We start from the raw sequence: 19,408 nt of genomic DNA, 5'->3' as shown, positions 1-19,408 counted from the left end.
CACTCTCCCCTGTCATCCAACCCCATGTCCCTCAGGAAGGCAAAAATCCTCACCAAGGGGGAAAATGGACATCATACACACTTGAGGAAAGAGAGAGAGGTGGGATTTTGCTTGGTTCTGAGGGTATAAAAAATAAGGCAGAAGACAGAAGATAAGAATTTCTACTAGTCTCAGGGATTGAAGACTTATTTGCCAAAGGAAAGACTGTGCCAGATATGGCTTTATTTCTTTTTTAACATCTTTATTGGAGTACAATTGCTTTACAATGGTGTGTTAGTTTCTGCTGTATAATAAAGTGAATCAGCTATATGTATACATATATCCCCATATCTCCTCCCTCTTGCACAGATCGGTTTTTGATGTTGGTGTTATTATATTCTATAACTTGCCATTAGTTTTTAAGAAAGGCACATAGATGTTGGCAACTATTGAAAGTGAAGTATTTGGTTATACACATTTAGGGGGAGAATATAAATAAAACAGAACTATATTGTTTTGAGTGATAAGGAATTTGGAGCCCCAGGGAAAATTAAGGAGTTGAAACTGAGAGATAGACTTGGGTCCTGCATCTGTGGTACAGAAAATGCAAGGCATGATCTGGACAGAGCACAAAGAAAGGAAAAGTATACAAAGTGCTTCATCTAAACTGGATTTCAATGTGTGATTTGTGTAATATGTGATATAATCCCATCCTCTACCACCCTATACATCTTCAGTCATTCAACCAAGTACATATTGCTTTTTGCAAATGGATTGTGTGTGTGTGTGTAGCTCAAAAAGAAATGCAAAGGGAATGACAGACATCTGGATTATAGAAACGTAATAGTATTATTACAATTACTACTACTATTATCATTACTCAGTTACTGTACTATACTAACTGAGGACTTATATATTTTTAAAATATTTAAATTGTAAAATATAGTCAATTAAAGCATATTGTTTCTTTCATAACACATCTATGTCTGTCTTAATCAAGATATTGCTTTCAATTATTTCTTATAACTTGGCTTTATGGGCAAGAAAAAACTGCACAAAACTAGGTATTTTACAGTTTGACAGGTAAGGATATTTTAGTATAATATATATCAGCATCTTAAAAACAAAATATATATGATACTTATTTAAAGTTTAGTTCAATTTAACATCATATCTGTAAAGACAGGGGCACTATATACTCTGGAGAAAAATGCCCAACACCACAGTGGTTGCAGAATGATGCCATGTACTTGTCTCTAGCCTAGAACTCAGGATTTAACAACATTCATACTAGCTACGTGAGATAAGCAGATGAGTACTTCAAATGATGTGAGCAAAATAAATAATGAATAAATAAATAAAACATGCTACCATTTATTTTTCCTAATTTCTTGGAATAACCAAACTATTTTTCTTCTTTTGTAAGAAACATTTTTTCATTGTGAAAATTGGTATTAAAATGCTTGCATATTTAATAACGTGTACATAGATTTCTGGGTTATAATGGCCGATTTGTTCTCACCTATCAGCTGATTGTAAACATTAAAAAATGCAGGGCTTCCCTGGTGGCGTAGTGGTTGAGAATCTGCCTGCCAATGCAGGGGACATGGGCTCAAGCCCTGGTCTGGGAAGATCCCACATGCTGCGGAGCAACTGGGCCCGTGAGCCACAATTACTGAGCCTGTGCTCCGCAACAACAGAGGCCGCGATAGTGAGAGGCGTGCGCACCATGATGAAGAGTGGCCCCCGCTTGCCACAACTAGAGAAAGCCCATGCACAGAAACGAAGACCCAACACAGCCATAAATAAATAAATAAATACATTTTAAAAAAATGCAAAGGATGAACTGGATGGAAATATTGATCAGTTGCTCATCCACTAACTCAAGCATGTGTGCCCTCTTTATATTTCCATTATCCTCCACGATATGCACAGGAAACTTAGATTGGAAAATTTAATTAGAGCTAACAATTACATCATGTTTTCTATGTGCTAGTTATGTTTCTAAGAAGTCTACATTTTCAAAATAATATCAATATCACATCCAGCTTACATACTAGGTGTTATTATCATTGTTGATATGTAGAAAGGGAAGTTGGGACACAGAGAGTTTGGGTCATTTGCTAAAGGTTGCACAGGAATTAAGTAGTAGATATGAGTCCAGGTTCTATAATCAAAGTTCTTAAACTGTGATACTATAGATCTTACCCCCTTTAACTATTGCTTTTTATTATCTCTTTCTTCTCTCAACTACCTCTAGTTTCTAATTTACTTGAAAATCTGCAAGACAAGCTTTAGAATATATATTCATTATGTGGAGTATGAACAGAACACGGGCAGCCAGCTTTTATGCTGAATTTATAAAACCTCAAAGCCAAATTACGTTCATTAATTTTTACTTGCCATTGGCAGTATCTTGGAATTACAGATTACATTTCTGCTAATAATAGCTTGTAAATTATTAGCAGACACCATTAAGATCCTTTTCCCTTTTACTCTTTTAATTTAAATTATTTTGAAACTTGATATTAAATGAGGATATTATATGTTTCCAAGCTGATTTTTAAAGTCATATACATTATTGACTTTAATATTATAATACTTGGAATACAAGTTCTCTAAAAGCACCTGTAACCTAAAAAGACACAAGTCAAAAACAATATTTATGCTCGTAAGAGCTAGAAATGTATTATATCTTTTCCACGGCGTCAGTTACAACCTTCTGGTTTTTTCACAGCTGATTGCTGACAGATGAGACGCTAACATTTCCACTCTATAAAGCTGAAGGAAGGACTGGGGCATGTCTTCAGGGGTTAGTAAGTATTACCTCCCCAGATCCTTCCTTGCCTGTACCTTGTGGATGGTCAACATATAAACAGGATTCTGAAGATCCTTTCTGCTCTCACATGATAACTTTCAGATGAATTGGAAGGGCACTTTTCAGATGTAAAAGCAAATCCAAATCAAAGGTAACAGGAAAAACAAAACTAAACGTTGTAGCAGATGACTTTATTATGGGTTGTGCTCTGTCCTCCCCAAAGATATGTTCAAGTCTTAACCCTGAGGACTTCAGAATGTAAACTTTTTTGGAAATAGGGTCATTGAAGATGTAATTAGATACTGTAAGATGTGGTCCTGCTAGAGTAGGGTGGACCTTCAGTCCAATATGACTGGTATCTTTGAAGAAGGGACAAAATGATGCGAAAACAAATACACAGAGAGAAGCTATTTGACTGCAGAGGAAGGGACTAGAGTGATGCACCTACAAGCCAAGGAATGCCTGGCACTACCGGAAGCTGAAAGAGGCAAGAAAAGACTCTCCCCCGCAAGAGGCTTCAGATAGAGCATAGCCCTGCCAACACCTCCACCTCAGACGCTGAGCCTCCAGAACTGACAGAGAGGTTGTCTGAGCCACCCAGTTTGCGGTACTTTGTTATGGCCACCCTAGGAAACTAATATAAACTTGGATGTAGCAGAAACTTGAAACAATTATAGGTGAGTGATGTCAATGTCATTTTCCAGTGATGAGCAATTTTCTCTTTGGACTCAGAAGTGGGTCCTAGATTTGGTCAGATCATGTGTCACACCCAACCACTGGTTAAAGTAGTGTAGACATGTTAATGAAAACTAAAAACTATTATAAAATTAAAAAGAAACAAAACCAAAAACACAATATATTTGAATATGTCAGACATGCATAGATCCAAGTGACATGCCTTAATTATAAATTCATTTAAGTGAATTACGTCATTACTAGAAATGTAAAATTCTAAAGAGTTTCATTCTTGAAAAATAAATTATGACATGTATGACAACATGAATATCTTAATTAAAAGTTGTCTAACTTTACCTTAAAATTCCAGAGTTTCATTCCTTGAATCCCAGGGCCTGGGACTTAGTAACTACTCATTAAATGTAAGCTGAATTAAAGAAGATAATGAAAACGGTGTGTTTTTTAATTACCTAGAATGACAAGTCAATTTGCTCACAAGGTCACTTTGACATGAAGTCTCTAAACTAAGTTACACTATCCTAAAACTTGAAATACTTGCATAATAAGACCGATATTCCACATTGTTGGATTTTTTTAAGTAAGCCATAAAATTAAATATGAAATGTGAATGGCATGATGTTGTGGAAATAGACAATTGAATTTTTTTTTTGAAAACTATATTTCCTGTTAAGCACAGCAGCAAAATCCACCTTAAGATCCACTATAGGAATTATCATGGACTCAGCAACACTCCTCAGGGCTATCACCAATTTCCTAGTCGCCCTGGAGTGGCTTATTCTCTCCTTTGCTCCCTAAAAACCTATATATATTTGTGGAGAAATTTTATGTCCATCATTTTACATTTCCATCACTATACACAAGTAATTTAGGTTCTTAAATCTGGGTATTTCAGTTTCCTTCAGCAGTCTGTCTCAGTAACACACACATTAAAATATTTCTAATTTTCCAAAATGGCTCACATAAAGACCTTTTGTCTATTAAAATATTCTCTTCTCTTTAATAACAATTTGTCTATATGTATCATTTTGGTGGCAATTTTCAAAGAAATGAAATTTAATGATGTTGACATAATATTAAAATCAGATTTAATATACCTGATCTTTGATAATTAAAAAGGTACTGGAGTAGGTCAATAATTGAATACCTTCTTAAATCACTTATTTACAATATGTTATAGATGTACTCAATTGCTGTTCAGTAATGCTCTTGAATACCAGATAAACAAGCTTCCATTGACTGACAGAAAATTAAACATTACAAAAGCTCCAGAATATATCTGGAGATATTTTATAAATTCTATAAGAGAGAACTGGCAATTCCTTTAGGTATTTAAGGTATAGAAACCGGTCAAAAGTAGGTTATCTCTTTTAAATTGTACAACATCATATAAATGTTACTTAAAATTAATACTGCGGATAGAGTAGTCAAACTTTTCTCTTAAAAATATTTTATGTCTATAGTCAAATTATATGAATAAAAATATTTTTATTTATATAGCATAAATTCACACAAATGTAAATATATTGCATATGCTATACTTAAATTAGCTTGTTAATTTAGTCATTAATCCTACCTGAGTTAGTTCATTGATATCTACAAGTCCATTACTGTCGGCATCAAAATATTTAAACATTTGATCCACCAGCAACTTCTTCCGAAATACGTCATCACCGTTAGGGTTTTCATTGTCTTGTGTAACATATTTTTGATTTTGTAAATCTAAAAGCATGCTTTTCATCTTGCTGTATTCAGTGGCCTCGCAGTTATCTCCTGTAACAAAAGAACTAAGTTATTTTCAAAACAATATTATTAGAAAGGAATCATTTATTTTATTAATGTTTTAAGCTGATATCTAGTAGCATACTTTGTACATAATATTTATGTTTCTACTTGCATACTTTACTACTTGTACAAGGAAAAAAGAATGGGCTATTTACATGAGAGGATAGAAAATTTTCATTAGCATCAAATCCAATAACAACACAAATACTGTGTGTTTTCTCGATGACAAAGTCATTGATTCTATGAATGTACATAGAAAAACATGATAGCTTCAATTGGCTCCAATGTTTAAATACACTACCTTAGTTTAACTCCTCACTATACATGTCTACAGTGATAATTTCACAGGTTTTGAACATGAGGTTCAGGGAGATGAAATGGCTCACCCAAACAAAGGGTTAGATTGTGCTGGATTTTGTGCTTAAACTGATATATATATCTGGCTCCAAAAGAGTATAGTAAGTTTTAAATTGGAAATATATATATTTTTTACATTTGGATTTGTTTTGAAGAAGTTTGTGTGTATTTACATTTTTTCTTGATTCTATTTTTTTTATTTTGTTTTGCGGTACGCGGGCCTCTCACTGTTGGGGCCTCTCCCGTTGCGGACCACAGGCTCCGGACGCGCAGGCTCAGCGGCCATGGCTCACGGGCCCAGCCGCTCCGCGGCATGTGGGATCTTCCCGGACCGGGGCACGAACCCGTGTCCCCTGCATCGGCAGGCGGACCCTCAACCACTGCGCCACCAGGGAAGCCCTCTTGATTCTATTTTTAATGATGCTAAGCTCATATTTGTTTTCTTACAAAAGTTTATTTATTTACTTATTTTTCTGATATTCATCTATTTCTCCGTTTAGAGTCTTGGTGTATAATATGAAATATGTTTCCATTTTGTATCTTGAAGTCTTAACCTGTCAATTTCATTTCCACAGCTAAAGTATGAGCTTATTGAAGTAACAACACATTACAGATTTTCAGTATCTCCCATAAAATAACCAGCAGAACACTGGGAACTTCACAGTTAATGGAAATTGTTGCTTGGCTTAATATCTTCAAAAATAACTGCAATTGCTCTAATATCTTGACATCATTATTTTACAAAGGATTTTTCTTACAACAGTCTCCATGCTGATGTCTTTATAACACATTGAAATGAAATGTGCTTACTATTGATAGCAAATGTGATATAAAATGTATACAGAAAATACAATGTGTAATGTAATTTATTAATGAAAAAGTAGGCATTATATTAGCTGAGAATTTTCACAATATATTTTTTAGGAAAAAACCTAGCCTTATAGTTGTAGTTCATTTCGACAATTAAGCTGTGACAGAGTCTACAATATTTCTAAAGATTTTAAAATATATGTCTGAGAAGCATGGGGTTGGGGTCTCATTCCTTTTCCTGACAAGATGGAAAACAATCTCTTCCAGAGAGATGAGAGACTATCTTGTTTTTCAAAGACAGTGAAATGGCTTCTGTTTTTCAGCAATTTTAGTGTTTAGTAATCCTGTCAAGAACTTCATTTTTTACAAGATGTAAACTTTGTACCACAAATTAAGTGAATTTTGCACTATTCTGTTCTCAGTAAAGAATAATAATATGTTTTCATAATAGAACAGAAATCACTGACAAAAGGGAAAAGTAATCAAGTCCAGAGGGATAGGTAACAATTTTGGTGTCTGTGAAAGATGCATAAAAGGAGACTTCAATTACTTGTGCGTGTGTGTGTGCAGCGGGAAGAGGGAGAAAACCATTCCAACAGCCCTCCCTGGGATTTCTGTCTTTGACCTGGGACCTGCCTGTCCTTTCATTTGACTGATGGGAAGGAGGATGGAGTCTGGGGGAAGTGACCTGTGTCTATCCATGATGAGCAGGTGAGAACATGGGAAATAGAATTTAAGTGCTGAACACCTTTTAACTAATATTTGAAATTTGGTGTGAGGAGATACACTTTTAGGTTGTTACACTCTAATTTTGATCAAATCAAGTAATACAATCATCATCATGCTCTCTCTATAGATACTTTTTCCCAAATTGTAAATTCCCTGGCAAGTCCAGGTATTGAGGTAGTTGCTGGCAATCCAAAGAAAACAAAAATAAAAGCATTGCAGTTAAGGTATTCACATTCTATGGAAATGTGCAATAAACAGTCCTAAAATTATGTAACACTTTGTAGAATTTAAAGATTTTAAATAATCGCTGTTACAGATTTTTTTTAGTAATAAATAGATACATCTATTATTAATATATAGATTACCTGTAATGCAGGCTTTCTATGTGCCAGGAACTTTTTATGTATTAAATCACTTAACTCTCATGACAATCCAACAAGAAAGACCTTATAATTACCATTATTTTACAGATGAAGAACTAAGACACAGAGATTAAATAACTTTATCAAAACTACAGAGCTAGAAAGGAGCACAGTGATTTTTACAGCCAGGCAACATCTCTTTTAGCCTTTATTCTCTACTTTTCTCATCTTCAGAACTGAGTTTAAAATCAACTTATACATGGATTCAGTAAATTTGTCCAAGGATTATTTGGAAAGTGAAAAACAAATATAATAATAAACTCCGGGCAATATCATTGCTTAAATTGCAGGTAGAGAAAAAAGAACTTGCAATGGGAGAGAGAGAAAAAGAAAAGGAGTATCTGAGAAATAGCAAGAAAACTGTAAGTACTGAAGAGGAAGCTAACAGGAAAAGAACTTTTCAAGAAAGAGGGTGTGATGAAAGGTTAAATGTTTCAGAGTAAAAATAAGATAAGAAATGAAACCTGCTCATTAGATTCCTTAAGTTGGAGGTAACTGATGACAATAAAGGGAAATTTTAGTGAATAAATGGAAAAGTCCTATTACAATAGGTTAAAATGAGTAAAAACAAAATGACGATTTGGAAATATTAAATGTTTACTACCCTTTTAATAAGGATCAATATAAGAAATAGAATTAATGAAAAAGAATAGATATTTAGAAATAAACATCAATGTATATTAAGAAATCATGGCCTCATCCAAGAATAATTTCAAGAAGGAAGTTAAGAAATTTTAGTTTGTTGATTTGTTTGCTTTGGTAGGATTCCTTTCTCAATACTTAATCAACCCATGGTGTTAGGAAAAGAAACCTGACACCTGCTGGCGTTAGGCAGCGAAAGGAAAGAGAACTTCTGGACTCACTTGGTGCTCTTGGAGACCAGTAAGAGATCACCTCTGCTGTGCCTGTTCTAGACACTGAGGACAAGATGAATGAGGTCGCCACCTGATGGTACCTATACCATCCTCCTGCCTATGAATGCAGATTCCAGGGCTGTGCTGACTCTGGACTCAGAGTGATTCTAGGAAAGTTAAAATCCACCAGGTCTTGTGGGGCCTGGAAGAAAGCAGAATCTCTGACTTTCTTTTTTTTTTTTTTAACTTTTTTTCTCATTTAAGTAATAGATTCATAATTTTATTCCAACTAAACTATTTTGTGAAACAAAAAACATGCTTGATAATGCCACATGGCCAAAACATGCATGATATTTCTGTATTCTTATTATGTGCACAAGTTCTCACTTGTTTTTTCTAATTAATTTTTATCGGAGTATACTTGATTTATAATGTTGTGTTAGTTTCTGCTGTACAGCAAAGTGAATCAGTCATACATATATACATACCCGCTCTTTTTTAGATTCTGTTCCCATATAGGTCATTACAGAGTATTGAGTAGAGTTCCTCATGCTGTACAGCAGTTATTGTTGGTTACCTATTTTATATATAGCAGTGTGTGTATGTCAATCCCAATCTCCCAATTTATCCCTCCCCCCTCCCCCGCTTTCCCCCTTGGTAACCATAAGTTTGTTTTCTACATCTGTGACTCTGTTTCTGTTTTGTAAATAGGTTCATGTGTACCCTTTTTTAGATTCCACATGTAAGTGATATCCTGTGAGATTTGTGTTTCTCATTCTGACTCTGACTTTCAAATGGTCGAACCTGTGTATTGGCAAGGCTTCTCCAAGACTCTACTGAACTGAGGATAATTACATTTTATATATCTGATAGTACCACCATCAGTTTTGAGTACATGATAAGTGCTCAAAATTATAGATTCTATCAATTATGCTTAACACTACTTTTTCAAAGCCTGTAATTTGTTCTTATCTCTTTGAAATTACACTTTTATCCTTCCCTTCCATCCATCATTAAGAAGTACCAATTCCTTTCAACATAAAAATAATCAAATCTAAGTATATAAGAATATTACTTGCCTCTTTTTAGCATTTATATTTCAAATTTGATTAATATGATCCTAATATAAGCTGAAATATTAGAAATTAAAAGGATACAAATTAAATGTTTTTATTTTAGCATCAATTCTTTTCATGTATTAGAATGCATACTAGAATTGTTTTTTCATCAAACTATTAAACAATTGCTAAAAGAAAACTTTTACACCTTTTTCATATGTAAACAGTTTTTAAAATGTAAATATTTTCTAAAATGTGTTTTAGAAAAATACTTTGCATTTATAACATAAGGAATGTATGAAAACTTTAGTATGTTGATTTAATATGCATCTATGAATAAATTCAACATGGAAAACTATTACATTTAAATTCATTTTTAAATTCATTGTTAAACTGTGTGTTTGAAGGAATTAAAATTATCTTGGTTAAAAGTAGTCTGAACAAAATTAAAATAAACTTTAACGAGTATCTACTAAAATATGGAAAATCTAATGGTGTAAATTGTTTTATATTACATAAACTTTACTTAAAAGTTCTTATTAAAACATGTTTACAGTTACACATAAGATTAATGTAAAACTGTTATGTTTCAGATACTAGTCTAATTCTGGAAATTTACTAATACAAGCACACCTACACATACCACTTCACAACTTTCTACATTTGAAGAGCCATGATTTCCTCATGGAGAGGGAATTTTTTTTTAAACAATAGACTTTACTTTTCAGAGCAGTTTTATTTTCATAGAAAAATTGAGCAGAAAATACAGATTTTCCATGTACCCTTTGCCCCCCCAATATGCACAGACTCCCCCACTATCAACTTCCCCACAAAAATTGATGAACTTACAGTGACGTCATTGTCACAAAAACCCCTATATTAGAGTTCATTAGTACATAGGGTTCTTGGTGTTATATACTCCATGGGTCTTAATAAATGTATAATGACATGCGTGTACCTGTATCTACAGAGTAGTTTCACTGCCCTAAAGATCCTCTGTGCTCTCTGCCTATTCATCTCTCCATCCTCCTTAACCCCTGACAAACACTGACCTTTTTACTGTCTCCATAGTTCTGCCTTTTCCAGACTGTCATAGATTTGGAATTATATACAATATGTAGACTTCTCAGATTGGCTTCTGAGAAGTCAATGCATTTAAGATTCCTTTGTGTCATGGCTTGTTAGCTCATTTCTTTTTATCACTGAATAACATTCCACTGTCTGCATGGACCACAGTTTATTTATCCACTTAACCTACTGAAGGACATCTTTATTGCTTCCAAGTTTTGGCAATTTTGAGTAAAGCTGCTGTAAACATCCATATTTAGGTATCTGTGTGGACTTACATTTTCAAATCCTTATCCTAAGGAGCATAATTACTGGATTGTATGTAAGATTATGTTTAGTTGTGTACAAAATCACCAAACTGTCTTCCAAAATGGCTGTACCAGTTTGCATTCTCATCGGCAATGGATGAGAGTTCCTGTTGCTCCAAACCCTCACCAGCACTTGGTGTTGTCAGTGTTTTGGACTCACCATTACAATAGGTGTGTAGTTGCGTCACGTTGTCTTACAGGGAATTTTTTAAATGAATGAGGGACTATATTTTACAAGAGACATTGGTTCCATAACCTTTCCCCCACTCTCTGCACACACACAATGTGATTTGGCTTAATTTAACATCTCCTTAAACGTTGTTGACTAGTTAAGTGAAAATGATTAAAAACACAATTAATTCAATTGACATGCTTACTGATTAATTTTGGGAATTACTCTTACTGGAAATAAAAGGAAAGTATTGTGAGTTAAATATTAATTCTCCAAACACTTTGTTCCTTATGATGTAACTTTTTTCAATTATATGCCACATGGTCATTGACAACTACCTACATCTATACAAGCAGTATTAAAAAGGGGTTTGATTTTCTAGCTTGGCAAATGTGGTATTATAATTTAATAAAGGTGTTCTAGTAACCAGGCCACTTTGCTCTCTTTACCCTGAAAGAACATTAATTAAAATGCTTTTGAGGGACGAGATTAGGCATCCCATGCTCTGTTTTCAATTATATTCTTCAAAGGTGACACACTTTGGAGCAAGTAGGCAGCTTAGCTCTTACTATCCCCACCCTCTCTCATCACCCTCACAAACAGAATCACATATTATAAAGTAAAGATGCAGAGAATGCTGGCAGAAAACACAACAAAATAAAACAGAGCACAATACAATGATGATGGCTATCTAGAATGCTTGGGAACCTTAGTGAAAAATGTATATTTATCTTACCTGAAATAAATACAACTTGTAATAAAATTATCACAATTGCTCAATGTGTGATTTTAATGTTTAGTGAATTAACAGTCTTTTAAGTCATTATCTTTATAGTTAAAACCAAGAAAATACAGTATGCTTCATATGAAAAGGCATACCTCCTATAAAATACGTGAGAAGTAGCTAATGATGTCAAACAGTTTATGAAATAAGTTTTTCCTAATTAATTATTGTTTGTTTTCTGGCAACCTTTCTACAAATATTTTGTACACAATATGAAGGACTTTCATCTTTTCACATTTTTGCAATTGCTGTTAAAGTATGAGTGCATGTTGCCTTAAAAATTATACTACACAGTTCTTACAGGTCTCATTGTGGTAGTCTGTGTTTTATAGAAGTTTTAAATTTTGATTTATATTATCTGGATTTATAATATTTCAAGGAGTAAAGATATATAAAGGATATTCTTGAATTTTTAAAAAATTTGATGAAAGTAATTTAAAAAAGTAATCAGGTTACGAAAAAGTGTCTATCCCTTAATCAAGTAGAGTCAAAACTAAGAGTCGGCGCGCGCGTGTGCGGGAGGGGGCGGGTGGGGAAGGATCGCCAGCGAGATCCCGAGGCTAGGCTCGTGTGCCCGCCCCCTCCCCCATCCTGGCCCCCAGCTCCCACCGGGTCGGCCCGGCTCAGCCATGATCAAGGCGATCCTCATCTTTAACAACCACGGGAAGCCGCGGCTCTCCAAGTTCTACCAGCCCTACAGTGAAGATACACAACAGCAAATCATCAGGGAGACATTCCATTTGGTATCTAAGAGAGATGAAAATGTTTGTAATCTCCTAGAAGAAGGATTATTAATTGGAGGATCTGACAACAAACTGATTTATTGACATTATGCAACATTATATTTTGTCTTCTGTGTGGATTCTTCAGAAAGTGAACTTGACATTTTAGATCTAATTCAAGTATTTGTGGAAACATTAGACAAGTGTTTTGAAAACGTCTGTGAACTGGATTTAATTTTCCATGTAGACAAGGTTCACAATATTCTTGCAGAAATGGTGATAGAAGGAGGATTATTAATTGGAGGATCTGACAACAAACTGATTTATAGACATTATGCAACATTATATTTTGTCTTCTGTGTGGATTCTTCAGAAAGTGAACTTGACATTTTAGATCTAATTCAAGTATTTGTGGAAACATTAGACAAGTGTTTTGAAAACGTCTGTGAACTGGATTTAATTTTCCATGTAGACAAGGTTCACAATATTCTTGCAGAAATGGTGATGGGGGGAATGGTATTGGAGACCAACATGAATGAGATTGTTACACAAATTGATGCACAAAATAAACTGGAGAAATCTGAGGCTGGCTTAGCGGGAGCTCCAGCCCATGCTGTATCAGCTGTAAAGAATATGAATCTTCCTGAGATCCCAAGAAATATTAACATTGGTGACATCAGTATAAAAGTGCCAAACCTGCCCTCTTTTAAATAAAAAAAATTTTAAAGGCCACTCCCAGGTAAAATCCGGGGGAAAAGTCATCTAAGTTTACCATGCAGCTGTTTACCAAAAATAGAGGAGGAGAGTCTTAACTTCTGCTCTTGGATTTAAGTCAAGGTACTGCATAGAAGTCATGTAAAATCAGTATGGAAGTTCATTGTTGCTTTTCTTGCTCAGTGATTTTGAAGAAATTGAGTAGTTACAGTGTGATTTTTTTCTTTATTCTCTAAACTGCATTCCTATGACCACCTAAGGCATGCCTCTACGTATTGGCTACCACAGTATTTTGAAAAGTGTTTGGGACATTTCTTTAAATTATGTATAACCCAAAATGTTCGTGTTTTGTATGGATCACAAATACAGCATTCCTTAATTCTTTCTGTTATTTGTCAGAATTGTTATTTAAAGAACGCAGTATGTATTGCATGAAAACATTATGACTTTTTCTCTTAGTTTAAATAAACTCCAAGGTAACTGGACTTCCAAAGCAAAAAACAAAAAAAACAACAAAAAAAACCTAAGACTCATGTAACTCCATTAAGAGCAGGACTCTTTGTACTTCTGAACACTAAATAATCTTGTCCAATAATTTTATCACAGTACCCAATATGTGGTTTTCAATGAAAATTGTATTGTTTGCATTGATCTTACAGAAGGTATGCTATTCATATCTGTGAAGCCATAGGCATATAATGATTTTAATCCAATATATACACAGCAATTATTGTGTGCTGGCACTGTTCTAAGTATTTTACAGACAGCTCATTTAATCTTTAAAATGATCCCGTGAGGTAAGTACAATTACTATACCATCTCCTTGAAACATAATAAGCCCAATAACAGGCTTGACATTTGACTTTACATGAAAGATTAAGACAATTCTGACCCAATAATTGTAAGCGCATCATACTAGTTAACTCAGACATTTCTCATGAGGTACACAGGACTCACAAGTTGCATCTATTTGTCTCTTGAGAAGATAGAGAAGCTTTAGTTATTCTTTCTTTTATGTTACTCTACAAATTTGTGTGAAATTCTGTCAAGAATTTACAGTTTTCTGAGGACTGCCTGCATACACATATTCATGTATATGAATACACATATTCAATAATAAATCATGTGTCTTTTCTCTGCTACACTGAGAGAGAGAGAGGTCTTTTGGTTGGTAGGATTTTTAATTTCCCCAACAATCATTAGGAATGCTGCATAATATTGATAGAAATGACTCTCCAAACCTGTCTAAACAACATAACTTCAAAAATATGAATCAAATGGAGATACTAACAGGCAAACTTGATAAACCACAATGATAGAGAAACACTGTCATACTTCTAGATGGGAAATGTAGATCAAGCAGCCATTAAGCATAGTGCCTTGGTGTGGAGCAAACCCAGACATATACTCTTACAGGAATATAGTACTCTTCTATAAGCATCAGGTCTAAGGCTACATTTATATACAGTAGAAGATTGAGGTTGAGTTACTTTCTTCCTGAAGTTTATAGTTTGGTGTTAAGTTTCCAAGTTATGAGCATAAGCATATGTCTTTTTCTGGTCACTGAATATCTTATTCAGTCAAGAGTTCATATACGTCTTGTCTCAGAATATCTCAGTTACTCTTTGTCTTATTTATCATAGAAAAATACAAAAATGATAGTAAAAAACAGGATTTCTTCTATGGTTTCTACTTTATATATTTTCTATATAGCCTATTCATTATTTTCCATCAAGCAAACAAAAGAGATAATAGTCATGAATGGGCATCAACCCCCAGCTATGTCTTTATCCTATTAAATTTAACATAAAGAAATATTCTTTCCAAAGTACACCTAATTCTAAGCAACAGTAAATATTCAAATACCATTATACACTAAACATCACAACAGTAACATTTATAGTATTGTTGTTCTTTTGTTTTATGATAAATACTTTCATACAGGCTCAACGCTGAAGTGGGTTAGTATATGTAACAATTAATAGCTTGGATTTGGGAAGAGATCTTTTGTATGTATTGCATGTGTGGGGGGCAATATCACTTTATTGGATTTTTTAATCTTGATACAATGATCATGTACAAATAATTTATCTGAATAAATGTAACCTGTAAAAAACCATGTCCCTGGGGTAGTCACTATGTGTTGTCATTATTTCTTTTAAGAACAGCTGACCTTCAGGAGACATCGTCCAATGAGAATCCTTTGATATTTCACATTTCAATTGGTCATAGCATGGATGCTAGCGCTAACTGCCTCCTCATTGACCCCAAACCAACCAAATAAACACAAATGATTCTACGAATTTGTGTCTCTCTGTATAAAAGGATCACCCAATGCTCTCAAGAGTCCTGGTAGCAGCAGTTAAATAGTTCAGTCATCGACAGAAGACTTCTTCAACTGGACTGCCATTCTCTACTATATAATGATTCTATGGAATATTTCCAAAGTGGACCCCTATTTTTGTCTGAAATTGCAATAACATAAAATACTATATATTAAGAACATTTGGTCATATATTGCCTACATGCAACATCTATTGTTTTGTTTTCTGGAAGACTATAAATGTTATCTGTTCAATTCCTCAGTAGTACATATTCATCGAAATATGATATTATTTGACATTTTATTTTAATTTACACATAGTCACACACAATAAGTAACAAATATTTATTTAGTCCTACACTTTCTTATGGGTATGCATCATGTTTAACAATAGCTCATCATGACCTTGACCAAAGATTTATAAGAGATAGCAAAGGCGGAGGACAAATGATATAAGGGATGTGAATAGGAGGACATGGGGTAATTAATACTGGAAAGTTTCTACATTAAGTATACACTGTGTGTGTCTTCTGTAGAAATTAGGTTTATGAGACAGTGAGTAAATAAATATAGGGGAAATGATAAATTAATCTTTTTTTAAAGATAGAGCAATTTCATTCTTTCATTATAGTTCTTTGGAGATATTTTCAACAAAACATAGTAAATATTCCCCATATTAGAGAAAACAAACATTTCCTGATGTTAATAGTAGAAAAAAATTTGAAAACAAGTTTTTCACCAACAAAAACTGAAAAACAGTCATATTTCTGACAGAAAATAGGTCAGATTTGATTCATGGGCAGTTGATGACTTCCTAGTTAGGTCAACGGCAAACATTTTCCATAAATTTATAGCTTAATTTTGTTCATTAAAGTGAAAATTATATTGAGAGTACATGATATGATAAAAGCATTTTATCCAAAATATGGTAGTGGCAAAGGTGTATTGAAATTAATAATAGTTCCCAATGCTTTTGAACATGTATAATAAATAAGGTACCACTAGTAACAACTATAATTAATAGCCATTTAATCAGTCTTGATAAAATATATTTTGAAAGCCTCCCAGAAATTGAGAAAATGAGTAGTCCTAGAGAATGAATAACAGGTACTTTGGTAAGTTGAGTGTTTTCCCCAGCCCTCTAAATTATTGGCTTTCAAAAAGAAAAAAAAAAATGGAGAACTGATGCAGAACCTAATCAAATTGTCAGCTAATTACCAATTTAAAAATAATTTACAACACTGGATTACTGTGTGATTTTTAGCCCATAAACTGGAAAGAGTTCAAATAATCGATTGATCTGTTATGTCAGACAGAGTCCAGTCAAAAAGCAAAACCAAACTAGATATTTCAAACAGGAGACAATATAGGGAACTGGTTTCCCTGTTGTTAAAGCATTAGGTGAAAAATAAAAAACAAAAAAATCTTGAAGTAACTCGGAGACAACTGCAGGAAGTAGCTACACCCTCAAGAGTTGGGGGAATTAGCTTTTAAATGAGATGAATTTGAGGTAATTATGAGATGCTGGTAGAGGCCTCAGTGAGGGAAAAGAAAACATAGTCAGTTAAGAAGCTCTGTAGTCTAAGAAGAAAGGAAAGGTTTGATGAATTGGCTTTGTGTCATTGGTGAATGCATGGAAGCTGAAGTCTGACTGTTAAGGGAGGGCATGTGTAAATGTGAAGTAAAGATGTTCCTGGTCAAAACATGACAGTGTGCATTTTTAAGGCGTATTAAGACACTGCTGACTTAAAAAGAGACCACAAAAACGTCTAGTTTGGTGGAAGAAGGAATGAAGATAGATTTATCACACATCTTTATATCCTAAGGCCCATTCCTTGAAAAGGGAAAAATATCAGCTAACTGTAATTGAACATGGGGGTCTGGCTGCTCACTGCTCAAAAGCAATTAAAAAGGCAAGGCTGGCGAAAAGGAAAGTGTGCTTTATTTTGGAGGCAAGCAATGCAGTGGGGAGGACTCCTGTCCAAAGGCCAACTCACCGCCACTGACAAGCAGTGGGTGAGAGATTTTATAGATGGAGGGAGGGGGCTACATGCGGAAACAGCACAGTCAGCTCTGACGGTCATCTTGAAATTGGTCCTGCAGCAGTCTGACCAGTGTCATCTTGTCATCTTGATGGTTTTAAGTACAGTTTAGTCTTTAGTTCCAGGGTCGGTTTGTTACCATTTCTTTGAGGCCAGTTCTTGGCATTGTGGCAGCTTATGTAATGGCTACAGTCTGGTCATCATGTAGTTAAATTCTTTTACCTGGCGGGGGTTCCAGTATCTACAACACAGCTCACAGGATATGGCTCAGAATACTATCTGTAGCCCTTGAGGAGGAACTAAAAGTCCTTGACTTTGCTTAACGACTGAACTGTTATTATTATTTGGTCTCGTTTGACTGTTTTCCTTTGTTCTGCTTTTTCTCACTTCTCTTATTAAACTTATTCTTTGGCTAAAAGATTTCTACAGACAAAAGGCAGGCTGAGGACATGGGGGACAAGGATCACAGGGTCCTGCTCCATTTCATAACTGCTGCAAATTAGATAGAAGAAGATGAGGACAAGGGATGTTGTCTTTCTCTGAAATGCAAAAGTTTTCTGTGAAATCCAGCTGACATCTTGATTTTTACCATATGCATGGATGTGTGTGTGTGTAAATAAAACAAAATCTGTGGTTATATTAATATGAATAAGAACAGTGGTGTAGAGATATATTCCTTTGATATAGTATTGACTTATGTTCACAAAAAGGCTATGGGTTGTTTTATCAAAGTCTAAGATAATGTTATGTAACGAAAAGTTGCTTTTTCATCAAATTGACTTTCTTAAGTTAATTTTGCTACAACCTAAAGGCATATGAGTTTTGAATACGTTTACATAAAAAAATTCATTAAAATGTGTGAAATTTCTAAAGTCAATAGAGAGATGTAAAATTCCCAATTTTCACCTTATGAATAAATAGCAGAAGAGAATGACTTAAGTATTTGTCCTTTCCATGAATTTTTTCAGATGAAAATGAATGACAAACCCCTTGTTTTTAAAGTCATTCATTTTCACAAGTGAGTTGTGGAATTACTTAATAAACACATTTTAAAACGATGTCTGGCTTTCTAGTTTCTGAGGAAAGACGAAAACCAAGATTTTGCCTTTACATACACTCCAAAATTCATATTTATTTAATTTATTGGTTGAGTTACCGGTTATGAGCAATGGACGTAAAAAACATCCTCTCTTTGAAGATAACATACGTTAATGTACATATGCCTATATTTGTATGTTTGTGTATATAATACAAAATATAAAATGGTTTAGTGTTTTATAATTTAAAAATATAAAATGGTTTAGTGATATTGTATTCTCTCCAATTAAATTTATTTCTTCTTGGCTTCATAATTAAAATAATGACCATAGCTTATGTAATTTGTGTCTAAAGATTTTCACTTGTTATTTGAATGTCATTTAGGCCATATACTGATTTCTAGTATAGTTTGGTAAATAAGTTTGGAATAAACAAAGACATTATTAGGTGTTTCCAATGGAAAATTACTCATTATTTATAGCATGACTTTCTGGGTTATATGACTTTAGCCTTTCATTGCCTTTGAAATATTTTACTACCTAGTAAATTGCAGATAACTGATACCAATGGAAAATAATTCTTGCCTATGGACTTGCAAATGAATTTTGTCTGGAAAAGATTCAATTGATTTCTATTCCCTTTTAGGTGGAAAAGGCCAGGTTTATGTCTATTTGTAATTTCATTTCCACAATTGTTTACAGCATATAAATGTATGGCTCTTTGACTTCTTTG

At 34.0% G+C, this 19,408-nt stretch overlaps 1 protein-coding gene and 1 pseudogene across 3 annotated transcripts in view; one reads left to right on the top strand and one right to left on the bottom strand.

The window, feature by feature from the left end:
- The window catches only part of FSTL5 (follistatin like 5), a 615,591-nt gene that overhangs the window by 318,857 nt on the left and 277,326 nt on the right, over positions 1-19,408 (bottom strand). For all 3 annotated transcript variants that reach the window (XM_019926751.3, XM_019926752.3, XM_019926753.3), the window contains exon 4: positions 5,067-5,263. In XM_019926751.3, the coding sequence (XP_019782310.2) occupies positions 5,067-5,263 (197 nt within the window). The remainder of the gene's footprint in view (positions 1-5,066; positions 5,264-19,408) is intronic.
- LOC109548578 (AP-3 complex subunit sigma-1 pseudogene) lies at positions 12,433-13,288 on the top strand (annotated as a pseudogene).

The sequence above is a fragment of the Tursiops truncatus genome, chromosome 5, assembly GCF_011762595.2.
Source record: "Tursiops truncatus isolate mTurTru1 chromosome 5, mTurTru1.mat.Y, whole genome shotgun sequence".
Taxonomy (NCBI): Eukaryota; Metazoa; Chordata; class Mammalia; order Artiodactyla; family Delphinidae; genus Tursiops; species Tursiops truncatus.
This window is presented reverse-complemented; position numbering and strand designations above follow the sequence as displayed.